At 39.5% G+C, this 12741-nt stretch overlaps 1 protein-coding gene across 4 annotated transcripts; it reads right to left on the bottom strand.

Moving 5' to 3' along the window:
* Positions 1 to 307: 307 nt before the first annotated feature.
* Positions 308 to 10879, bottom strand: LOC110509584 (torsin-1A). Of its 4 annotated transcripts, none has more exons than XR_005040395.2 (5): positions 10475 to 10821; positions 6150 to 6415; positions 4048 to 4223; positions 3219 to 3368; positions 308 to 1850 (listed from the first exon to the last, which is right to left on the bottom strand). XR_005040395.2 is itself a non-coding variant. In XM_021590559.3 (5 exons), the coding sequence occupies exons 1-5, from the start codon at positions 10662 to 10664 to the stop codon at positions 1606 to 1608; spliced, it is 1005 nt and encodes a 334-aa protein (XP_021446234.2). In that variant the 5' UTR covers positions 10665 to 10879; the 3' UTR covers positions 308 to 1605. The 4 variants fall into 4 exon arrangements, 2 of the variants coding, with proteins under 2 accessions (XP_021446234.2, XP_021446235.1); XR_016493388.1 differs by lacking the exon at positions 10475 to 10821 and adding an exon at positions 9586 to 9881; XM_021590559.3 differs by having other exon boundaries at positions 3219 to 3346; positions 10475 to 10879.
* Positions 10880 to 12741: the final 1862 nt, after the last annotated feature.

Here is a 12741-nt window from a genome sequence, read left to right as displayed (position 1 = left end):
GAGAGAAGGGGTAAAGAGTGTGGAGCTGACCTCCCAGCAGGCCAGGATCCGGAGAGGTGAGAAGAGATTAAAGATATTTCACTTCTGGACAAGATCAGATAAGCCTACAACCTGTCTATTGACTAAAATCACAGCTAAATTATGGTCTAGCATGAATATAACACCCAAAAAGGCTTAAATGAGCAAGCTAGAATGCTTTGAGTGTAAAATGTACAAATATGCCTCCTTTGATGTCCTGACTTAAACGTAGTAGTTCTTACATTACCTTCAAAACAGTTTGATATTTAATTTACTCAAACGAAACCTATTTTTCCCATGTAAAAACATTTTAATGAAAAATTGTGAACATTCTTTCCTGTAATTATTTTGTGCATCGTTTAGACAGGGAACAAACAGTATGCCAACTAAGGCATGGTATACAGTTATACATAAATCTACAATTGTTTCATTGTGGTTAAGTTAAATTAAAACAAATTACAATTGGATTTACTTCATTGCAGACATTTAATCAAGATGGAATGTTGGACTACTCAATTAAATGATTTAGGACAAATCTGGATCAACCTTGAAAAATGTGTCATAAAATTGGTGAACTGAACGAAATACTTGTATACCCACAAAGATAAACTTACAGCAGATTTTGAAATGTACACAATGCTTCTGGTGAATGAGTAGGCAAAATTTCTGCAAGTTTTAAGGCAGATTGTTCTATGTTTAGGTATTGGTAAACTGGGTACTAACAACAGAAATAAAATAAACAATTAATGGGTATCCAGTGAACCACAAATACACAATGTTTTAGTTGCTACATTTTCAATGACAATTAAAGGGGCAAGCGGAAATAGTTACAGCCGTCCAATTCTTATTTTGAGTAACAATATGTACCCATTGTTTCTTGAAGAATATAATCATCACATTGATCTCAGACTGCGAGTCCTTGAATCCATCTGTCGTTTGGAGAGTGGTGACATTTGTCCGGCCCCAGCACCCCTCAGATTGAAAACAAACCATGTGTCAGGGCTGCCATTTGGCTGAAAAAATGGATTTAGAGATTGTAACTTTAAAACCACATTTGTTTCTAATACACAACTCATTTTCACTTGCCATAGTTCATGTGCAGCAGAATTCCATGAAAAAGGAAATCATTATTTGGAGATATTCATTCACAGAATATGTCAGGATCAAGCACCTTGATTGGTTAAAAATTGCGTTTCCCCTCAGTGTTTTTTCTCTCTCCTTTTAAAATTTGCCCTCCTCTCTCTCAGTAGTCCATCTTCAGGGAGAAATGACATCAGAAAGAGACCAATTATGTCCTCCACATGGTTGTGTTGAAGTTGGGAGACCTGATGGGCAGGTCATCATCCTCTGAGTTCAGTCACTGACTTCCTCACTCCGACTGGCGGAGATGTTCTCATTAAGAAAGTGCACACAGTAGAGTAGATGGTAGACAGACGAAGTAGCTGTTCCCTCTGAGATCGTCTACATTGCGGTCAACAACTGCAGACAAACTGATCAGACCTACAAACCATCCTAATTACTACTCATTATGATTAGATCAGTCAGTCCGCAGCCGCCGGCAGCAACGTAGGCGATCTCAAACACGCACTACGTGTAGTAATCTAGCTTGCCACCGATGGTCTTGCAGCCCTTGCCGGAGAAGATCTTCTCACTCTTGGGGAAATAGACCAAGTCTCTGGCCATCTGGTCAACCACGTCCTGGTCAGGCTTCAGGCCCTTGGCGGACATCTCTGCCATGCCACACAGCAGCACGTGTCTGTACTCCAGAGGCAGGAAGGGGACAAAGAAGTCAACTAGGTTCTTGTCTATGAGACTGGTGTGCCACAACCCACCTACACAGGGAAAGGGAGGGAAGGGGGGGGACACAGTCATAAGATGGGCAAGAAGAAGCTACCACCAATTGCTTACCCAATCCTCTCAGATGTACACAAGTGCCTAGGGGGCAAGGAAAGTCAAAATGGGCAGGGGCAAGAAAGGCAGATGGACAGAATATAGACATCACAGGTCATCTTTGTATTGAAGGTAGGAAAAGTCACCAATAACATCCCCAGTCTTCAAACCCCAGCTGTAGTAACAAAGTAGAAAATCCTGACCTTAGAGAAACATGTGATCTGTTTCAGGAAACTAGGCGTATGTCGCGGGTCACTACTTCACATGAGAGCCATTTGAAAGTAATATATTTATTTATTTATTTTTTGGCAGAAATGCCTTCTGGAACATGTGAACTTTCATGTGCCTTAATAAAAATGTTATGCCATCTGTAAATATGAATACAATTGTTAAATTACGAGTCTAGTTGGTTTAGCCACAGAAAAAGCAGCAACCTTCCCGCTAGCCATGATTGTGTTGCTCTCCACTCTGGAGGACAGAGTTTTGAAATCATTAGATTATGATAGCTAAGGAGATGCAGAAAACACCGGTCTCCGGATTACATCTTCGAACTAAGGGCAACCATGGCATCCGTGACAGGGAGAAGTGTCCAACCATGATGTATAAAGGTAAGATAGACCAGCTAGCTACATATTCAGACATTGCACGTTTCTAATTTTGACAAAGTCGTTTTCATTTCAAGTTAAAGTGTACTGTTAGCTAGCTGGCTGGCTCGCTAGCTAACATGTATGATCTCATTATTTTGTATTTCAGAGCCATTTGCTTGGTTAGTTATTGCCCAATGTTAGATAGCTAACATTGAACCTGGTTGGTTAGCTGCCTGCAGATTCATTCAGGGTAGTAACGTCATGAGTTGGGATTATAGTTAATTGTTTAGCTAGCTAGCTACATGTCCAAACAAAATACTCCACTATGCAAGTGCCCATTTTAATAAAATGTCACTGCCACAACTGTTAGCCAGTTAGCTTGGATGTTTGACCACTGTTAGGACTGAATGCTCAGATCAAACCTTAAAGAGATTGGTGAAGCTAAAGCTTAAGAGGGTGTAAACAATGCTGAATGGTTGTAGACAAAGAACTCTCCAGTATGTACCAAAACATTCCAAGGCCATTTTCTCAAAAGTGAGGTTACAAGTTTATCAAATTTCAAAGCATAGTTACTTTCCCATTGTTCCTCAAATGCAGTGTATGATATACAATTTTGTAGCTCTGTGTCTCTGCTTTCAATGTAAAAGAACAGTATGAATAGAGTTACCAAAGTGCATAAGTTAGGCTTCAGCCCTAAAGAAGGACAGCAAAGAGGTGGCTTACTCTTCTTGTTGTTGAACACGGACAGGGAGAGAGCTGGTTCTAAGTGTTGCAATTGTATCTCCTCTCGGTCTCGACCTTCTTTCCAGAAGTCCAGGGCCACCTGCGTGATGTGCTCTCCTCCAGCGTTGCTATGGAGATGAGCAAAACAAACTAGTAGATATTAAAGTTACCATTTCCTGGTTGCTAAAACTAATAGTTTGCCTAATTTCAGTTGGTTTACACTATACTAGCTTATATTGTCACAATCATTGTACCATCTAAACCACTGTGAAATATATTTTCTACAACTAATAATATTGTCGTTTCAGCTGTTCGAAGCTGGTGTACAAAACTGAAAGTAAGAAACAAAAACAAAACTTGTGAATTGGAAGCATAGAAAGTAATCACTTAACAGATCTACCGCTTCTTAGACATGCTTTCAAGTAGAATTATAGGTCTATAACTCACATTTCTATGTGAATTTGGTCAGGTCGCCCATAAAAGTTGCATATTGCCACTTTAAGCTGGGTCCAACGATCTTTTTCTTCCTCACTGGTCCAGACATGGGGTAGTTTATAAATGCATTAGGTTCATGTGTGGTGATTTTATTTGCTAAATAGAAAAAGCTGAAGTAACTGAACTTTAGTTTTGGGAGCCGTATCTGATTCACAGCTGACGCTTAGGTAAGTAAAAGCATGGTTGCTACAACGAGTTGTTAAGTTGAGTGAAAGATAGGATCATGGATGTCTAATATATTTGGACTGTAAATCCAGTTTAAAAAAATACAAAAGTATCCAAAAACACTACATGAATTCTTAAAAATCACACACTGCTATTCTGTCTGCCCTACCTGAGGAAGATGAAGATGGCTTGCCGGTAGGAGACCCCGTCCAGATTTTCGTAGTAATCCAAGTAGGGCTTTATACAGTCGATCAGGCCAGGGTGCATCTTGTCCATCTCGTCAAAGATGAACATGGAACGTGGGCAGTTGGTGACGTTGCCTTTGACCCACTGCTGCAGCTGGGACTGAGGGATGGTCACAGCAGTAAAAACACAGACTTATCTACAGCAGTGAAGATATATTTTGCGGATATGCTGTAAGATATATATTTTTTTAAACGCAGATATGCAGTACCAGTCAAAAGTTTGTTCACACCTACTCATTCAAGGCTCTTCTTTATTTTTACTATTTCCTACATTGTAGAATACTAGTGAAGATATCAAAACTATGAATGAACACATATGGAATCATGCAGTAACCAAAAAAAGTGTCTAAATATATTTGAGATTCTTCAAAGTAGCCTTGATGACAGCTTTGCACACTCTTGGAATTCTCACAACCAGCCTTTTTTAATTTATTTTTATTTTACCTTTATTTAACTAGGCAAGTCAGTTAAGAACAAATTCTTATTTTCAATGACGGCCTAGGAACAGTGGGTTAACTGCCTTGTTCAGGGGCAGAACAACAGATTTGTACCTTGTCAGCTCGGGGATTTGAACTTGCAACCTTTCGGTTACTAGCTCTAACCACTAGGCTACCCTGCCGCCCCAGCAGTCACTTGGAATGCATTTCAATTAACAGGTGTGCCTTGTTACAAGTAGTCTTAGTTACAAGTCTTTCCTTCTTAATATGTTTGATCCAATCAGTTGTGTTGTGACATGGTAGGGGTGGCATACAGAAGATGGTATTTTACCAAATTGGGCTAAGTCCATATTATGGCAAGAACAGGTGAAATAAGAAAAGAGAAACAGTCCATCATTACTTTAAGACATGAAGGTCAGTAAATCCGGAAAACGTCAAGAACTTTGAAAGTTTCTTCAAGTGCGGTTGCAAAAACCATCAAGCGCTATGATGAAACTGGCTTTCATTAAGACTGCCACAGGACAGGAAAACCCAGAGTTACCTCTGCTGCAGAGGATAATTTCATTATAGTTAACAGCCTCAGAAATTGCAGCCCAAATAAATGTTCAGAGGAGACTGCGTGAATCAGGCCTTCATGGTCGATTTGCTGCAAAGAAACCACTACTAAAGAACACCAATAATAAGAAGAGACTTGCTTGGTCCAAGAAACACGAGCAATAGACATTAGGCCGGTGGAAATCTGTCCTTTGCTCTGCTGAGTCCAACCGCCGTGTCTTTGTGTGAGACAGTAGGTGAACGGATGATCTCCGCATGTGCGTATCCCACCGTGAAGCATGGAGGTGGTGGTGTGGTGGTGCTTTTCTGGTGACACTGTCAGTGAGGGCTATTTGACCAAGGAGAGTGATGAAATTATGCATTAGATGACCTGGCCTCCACAATAATCCGACCTCAACCCAAATGAGATGGTTTGGGATGAGTTGGACCGCAGAGTGAAGAAAAAACAGCTAACAAGTGCTCAGGATTTGTGGGAACTCCTTCAAGACTATTGGAAAATCATTTCAGGTGAAGCTGGTTGAGAGAATGCCAAGTGTGCAAAGCTGTCAAATGAAAATGGTGGCTACTTTGAAGAACCTAAAATATATTTGGATTTTCTTAACACTTTCTTGGTTACTACATGATTCCATGTGTTATTTCATAGTTATGTCTTCACTATTATTTTACAACGTAGAAAATAGTAAAAAATAAAGTAAACCCTTGAATGAGTAGGTAGCCAAACTTTTGAATACTGTACATCCTGTATCATATAGAACCCTCCTTCATTCTTCCCATCTAAGAACCCTCCTTCATTCTTCCCATCTAACCAGGCACCGATTTAGACCTGGGACACCAGGTGGGTGCAATTCATTATCAGGTAGAACAGAAAAACAGTAGTATTCCAGACCTCGTAGGGTAAGATTTGAATACCACTGATATAGAATATGCATAAGAGTGTTTTTTTTTTTTTTTTTTACAGCCTAATTCTCCATTGAGAATTTCCCTGCCACGGTTACTGGGGATTACATTTCAATATAACAAAATACTTGCTTTACCTTATAGTTCTCAATCTGACTCAGATGAGGGAAGTGAGCTGTAGAAACAAACTGATGGATGAAACTGCTGGCCATGCCCTCCTTGTAGAGGTTTTCAGCTATCAACTGGCTGACGAAGTTCTTCCCTGTGCCAGTCCAGCCATGTAGAGAGAGCACCAGGGGCTTTTTAGGATTTTTATTGTTCATGAATCCCGTTACAGCTTTCTGGATGACTCTGGAGGCAACATGTTGACCAAACAGCTTCCGATCTAGGGCCACTTCCAAACCTGATGACAGGGCAGGAGTTGATTATCAAGTGTCAATGAATGGGATGTGCTACGAATACGCCACCATTATTTCTATACTAATCATAGGTGGTTATCTTAACGTGATTAGTTACGCATGTAGGACACAACTGCTAAGTAGGCTAGTGGTGCAAGGGTCAGCTGCTTGTCCACTCGCACCCACCCGCAATTGCAAATTACCCTTCCACCACCACCCGACTATATGTGAAATTGAAAATCTGAGGCCCGCACTTGACCCTAACCTGGTAATATAGAAAATAGGCTAGTCAGATGGTGGAACGGTTTTTGTCAGGGGTTGAAGGATATGTTTTTGCCTGATTTAGATAGGCTGTTTCTGCTTATGATTTCCAACATTTTGGTAGGTGATTTGTTAGTCAACTTCTGGGCCTATAATTAGATACTTGCAGCTTCTTCTCTTCTGTCATTATATGTTGCCCTGAAAGACTAAACAAACCCTTGCTCACCAGTGAGGTCATAAATCGACAGAATTAATGCATTAATTTAGTTGACAGCAGTAAAGTTCTCGGTCATCTCTGCTTCTTTCTTGGAGCAAATATGTTTAGGGATCGGGAAGAAAATGCAATAACAAAAAAATTAAACGTGGAAGACTATGTCTAAAATTTCAGGAAATAGAAAGCTGTGAAAATGACCCAATATGTTTCTGATAAGATTTCAGTTTGGCTTGGATGCATCTTTTATGTGGTTGAAATACTTTTAGCTTTCTGATGCTGATAAATATAGATACCGTCTGTGAAGGTGCTAACGCATTCTCTCAAGATGCTGAATGAAAGAAATCATATTTTTCCACTCCTGTTCCCGAGTCAAAATTGTGCCTACATTTGGTGTATCATTTTACTGCAATAAATGCTTAAATTCTGCAGGAGTTACTTTTAAGGCTATGTGAGAGGTTACACATTTAAGTGTCCATATTTCAGTTTCCATTCTACCCATATGAACAGTAGCCTAGACTACAGTTCCCTTGACGTGCATAGGCCTATTTGAAGTCCCTGTCTTGTGACTGTCAAATGTGTATAGTGCCTCACAATCATAACACATAAAATAGCAATCTATCATCCTCTTTTACCAATTCAAATCTTTAGCAAACACTACTTTTCAGACCCTCCCTTGTTATTTAACAACTTTTCTCTTATTGAATTAAACTCAGACAATTGTACATACACATACATACAATAATGTGATTATTGTGGATAGTTAGATTAATATAATAGTTTGATTGAAAAGTTTACATGATTTGCAAGAAGGATTTCCCTAATAATCCTGTTTACATGGACATCTGAAATTGGGGTACATGATAAATACAGAAAAATCAGAAATCAATTTTGTCAATTTATTAATCGTCTTTTGTAACGGGTCCGTCTGTTTGTAACGCGCCCATTTGGGGATATCTGATAGTATCTCAGATTGTCTTAACCCCACTAATGAGCTGTGGAGCTTCTCAAAGTAATTTTTCTTCACCTTAAAACAGCAAGTAAACAAAGAAGTTTGAATATCAATTTTGAATGACAATAGGCCCTCAAAGAATTTTTACAATATTTCCAGCTCTCTCCCTTTCGATAACCAAAACAAAAAATGGAATGCTCTGATCCGGTGGAATCGTTATAAAACACCTGATTACTTCTTATCCCTTGCACAAGAAGCCTACAGCTGTGTCTGTCCCGAGATCACTGGCACTGGAAACTGAGGGCCCAGAATATTTTATACAATGTCTCAAATTTGCTAGCAGGAGTTTTGGAGCGACCCAGTTGATAGTTGATTCAATGTTTCAAGATCCTTGCAGACAGGCCATGCCTAGCCAATGTAATTTATATGATATTTATTTTTATTTTCTACCTGCAAGGCTGAAATGTTGTTGGCTTTATGTAGGTTATTATTACATAGTTGGCAAATGGCAATAAAAGTAACTTTTAGATTTGTATAATTTTTATTAGATCGAATGTAGATTAACCACAGACAATGATTCAGACAAAGACTATTATACATGCAACTGTTCCACAAAAATGTGCATTAGAAATCACAACTGGCACGCAAATTGGTAGAAATGGTAAGAAACTGGCACATTGATCTCCGGCTCCCTTTGAGTCATTTGTGTGTTTTTTTTTAATCAAATGGCGTGCTTAAAGCATCTGACTAGTTCAGAAAATATAGTTGATCATGAAAAAAGTTGTAGAAATGTTGATTAATCGATTGGTCGGGGGGAAAAAATACAACTCTTGGTCAGGGACAGCCATAGTAGAATTACCTTTAGATGCCCCCCAAAAAATGAGGGAGGTCCCCCTGCCAGGTTATGTCCCCCTCACTTCTGCGCCCCTGATGTGAACTACTTCTAAAAGGCATATAGATAACTGGCCAGGCTGTTACACAAGCCTGCCGCGATCGGGAGTCCCATAAGGGCGGCGCACAATTGGCCCAGCGTTGTCCGGGATTGGCCGTCATTGTAAATAAGAATTAGTTCTTAACTGACTTGCCTAGTTAAATAAAGGAAAACATATATATACAATTACTCACTTCACTCGTGCCAAACTGGTAGGCTTGTGCTAACGGTGCGGATACATGCGCAGATCAAACACATTTGGAACGCCAGTTAAGGCGTTTAGATGTCCTTATAATTCTAAAGATTGCTCAGAAAACTAGGTGTTTATTTCGATTTTACGACTATTAAGAAAAGCAGAGTAAGGTGTTTACATGACTATTGCATAATCTGATTACTGCCTAGCCTACTAGTTCTTATTGGCTACGTTGATCCATTTTTTTGCCCGTTCCCATTTGGCGATTAGGATGTAGGCAATTTGGCGCGGGTACAATTAGGCCTTAACGCTGTTTATGCACCAACGCCAAATGGCCTCAAATAAATGACAAACTTCTATGTAGCCTGTAAATATAAACAGCACAAGACTGCTACATTCATGGATTTAAGGTATCGTTTTCTCAAGCCACCCGCACTTCATCCACCCAATATGTAACGACCCTTAAGTCAACCCTCGTTTTCTAAAGTAGGCCAACGGTATACTGGTGGAGATAGATAAGCAATTGCAAGATTAAAACGCAAAAGGACTGACTGTGTCTACATGATCAAATGGCCTAAGTAAACAGCGTTAACACACCAACCATTTAATATTTAGCTGTACACATACCTGTTGAATTAAAAGCAATCCATTTTGAATCGCAACTTTCATATACATAATTGTAAATTTTCCGCCCCACTGCTGCAACTCCCAAACCGACCACAAATGTGGTTGAGATTGGTTCGAACGCATTGACAAAAACACTCGATATCAATACATAATATACGAAATAGGCTTTGTATGTTGCTTTCATTTTAACTTCAAATAAACGTTTAGCGACCAAGTTTATAATTTAGGAACGAAAAGACGTTGAGTCCAAGTCAGCCATTTCCTCCTACGTAATCATTATGCGACACCAACACATCAGAAACAAAATGGTCGTCACCAGGAATACTAGTCGCAACTATGAAACTCGGATATTTCCGATTTACTAACTGCTATTCGTTTTCACGAGCAGTGTTCAACAAAACAACAAATCGGGCATTTCCGAGTTTCCTAGTTCCGACTAGCAAATGAACGCAGCATAATAAATGACTAAACCCCGCATATTTATACAATTTATGTTCTTACAATCGGATATTAAACACAACCCTACGTTTTATGTTCATACATTTTTACAATATAGCCCATTTTGACTTTGCTGGTTGTCACTCGTTACCACAGCCACAAAAGGGATCGCATTCAACATCGGCTACGTTCCCATGGTTTTCCACATGGATGTCATTCAGCATTTCAGAATTTTAAAGTTAAAACTGCAAATTATATTCAGAAAGCCTACAATGTTAAGGGACAGAGGTGTTCTGAGTGAGCCAAAGAAATGCAAGTAGCCAAGTTAGGACCATAATACCTTTACTTACTACAAATGAGGGTATGTTCAAAAAACCTAGTTGCAACGCCATTAATTGGAAAGGCCCCCCAAAATAAATGTTAACACGCCGGTACTAAATGTTCAACGTACCTGTTCTGTTAAAGGAGATCCACTCTGGTCTACAACATTCGTGAAAATAGTAAAACACGTTCTGGTAGGTTGCGAGGAAGCCGGTGAGAGCCGCAGCCATACCAACCGCTATGCTGGTACTGATAGGCTCAATCGCCGCCGTCGCAGTGACGTTCGACAACAGAAACCCCAACAGAAAAAACGGTCGCATCTTTGACAGTGTTTACTAGCTAGCTAGCAGTGTATATTTACCTAAACAAACTTGATAGCAGACTGTTAAATAACATGAGATACAAAATGGTATTATAGAGTATAGCCTGCGCGAGCCTCAACTCTGAGTTGAGCTTCTTCCTCTTCTATTACAGAATGGCGGTCCGCAACCCAACATTAAAGGTGCATGCTGCCACCTACTGTGCTTTAGTGTGTGGTCAATCACGGTTTACAACATTTCTAAATCCCCCTTTCTAATCCCCCTTTCTAACTCAGCATATAAATGACAGCCCTTGGGCTCAGAGTTCCATCTCTTCTGCCACACATCTGTCAAAATGGCTCTGATTTTACATTTGGCCTCACCTCTACCCAGTGGGAAATTAATACCAATTATATCTTGTTTCAAAGCTCTACTGGCTAATTGGTCTTCCATTTTATTCCCTTCCAAACCCGAATGTGCTGGGACCCAGTGAATCTCACTAATACACCCATTCTCTCAATTCTCCATAATAATATTAATATCTACAAAACCTATTAGATTTACCTGATGATAAACTATTCAACACAGACAGAATCTGAGCATACTACGTTCTACACCCACTGGAGGGCAAATATTATTGGCTACAGTTCAAATGAGTACACTGAAAGTTAATCTGTTAGTCTTCTACGTATCTGCACATCAAATTCAGGAAACACCTGCCCACTATCTGGGTCTTTGGATCCATCTGTGAAAAGCGGTAAAAAAGCACAAGAACTTCTGCCAATGTAATTGTCAACCAGTTTCCTTGTATCACTGACTTCTGACCAATCTTTCCTTTTCTCTACCACGGTTAGATCAACAACAGGATCTGGGAGTAACCATGGAGGAACATCCCCTATCACCACAGAAGGGCCAACCTCCAACTCCCTCAAACCACTCATGAGCAAGCTTTCCAACCAAAACCACTACCTTGTCTACTAGTATATTCCCAACAATCATCTAAAACAGTAGCAGTGGGATGCTCAACCTCACTTAACCCAATAAGCTAATGACAATTGTGTACGCCATATATCCAAAGGTATCTCACCTGCTTCCACTAGTAAGGCACATACAGGTGTTGATTTAAATGCACCAATACAGATCCTTAAAGCTATATACTGGATTCTGTCCAACTCCTGAAGTCAAATCTTCGGCGCTATACTATAAACTATACACCTGTAATCACTTGTCGTCCTGATCAGAGCTCTATAAATATCCATCAACAATTGTTTGTCAGAACCCCCATAACCAGAGACCGAGCGCATAAGATTCACCACCTTCTTACACTTTGTTTATGACATGATCTTTTCATTTAAATCGCTCATTGAACAACAGTCGCTCATTGACAACTCCATAGGCATCAAGGCACCCAGTTATATAATCTCCCACCAATACCAAGTCTTTCCATCTTAATCAGTATGCCTTCTCTCCACATAGTGTCATAAGCCTTTTCAATGTAAAAAAAAAAGAAGAAAAAAGACAGCCATTACTTCTTTTATTTTTATTTCTACTTTGCACATTCTTCCACTGCAAATCTACCATTCCAGTGTTTTACTTGCTATATTGTATTTACTCTGCCACCATGGCCTTTTTTGTTGTTGTTGCCTTTACCTCCCTTATCTCACCTCATTTGCTCACATTGTATATAGACTTGTTTCTACTGCATTATTGACTGTATGTTTGTTTTACTCCATGTGTAACTCTGTGTTGTTGTATGTGTTGAACTGCTTTGCTTTATCTTGGCCAGGTCGCAATTGTAAATGAGAACTTGTTCTCAACTTGCCTACCTGGTTAAATAAAGGTGAAATAAAAATAAATAAAATAAAATAAAAATTCATTACCAGTTTTTTCAACTTCATTGTTCACCTTTACTAATGCATCCAAAGTAGATCTACTTTACGGAATCCACTTTGATATTGACTCAATAAACCTCTATGTTCCTGGAAATAGGACTATCATCTTTTCCATCAGTTTACACAAGTTAGAGGTCAGTGATATTGGTCTATAACTATCAGCACATGAAAGGTCCTTACCAGGCATGTTTCCAACCAGAAGGTAT

Source organism: Oncorhynchus mykiss, chromosome 29, assembly GCF_057628025.1.
Source record: "Oncorhynchus mykiss isolate SJ-2025 chromosome 29, ASM5762802v1, whole genome shotgun sequence".
Lineage (NCBI taxonomy): Eukaryota > Metazoa > Chordata > Actinopteri > Salmoniformes > Salmonidae > Oncorhynchus > Oncorhynchus mykiss.
This window is presented reverse-complemented; position numbering and strand designations above follow the sequence as displayed.

What these genes read in the sequence shown, in the direction of transcription:
- LOC110509584 (XM_021590559.3), bottom strand. Translation starts at nt 10,664, where the DNA reads ATGCGACCGTTTTTTCTGTTGGGGTTTCTGTTGTCGAACGTCACTGCG. An exon ending in GCCATCTTCATCTTCCTCAG is followed by an intron (nt 3,347 to 4,047) that starts GTAGGGCAGACA and finishes TCATCTCCATAG; the next exon opens with CAACGCTGGAGGAGAGCACA. An exon ending in CGTGTTCAACAACAAGAAGA is followed by an intron (nt 1,851 to 3,218) that starts GTAAGCCACCTC and finishes TTCCCTGTGTAG; the next exon opens with GTGGGTTGTGGCACACCAGT.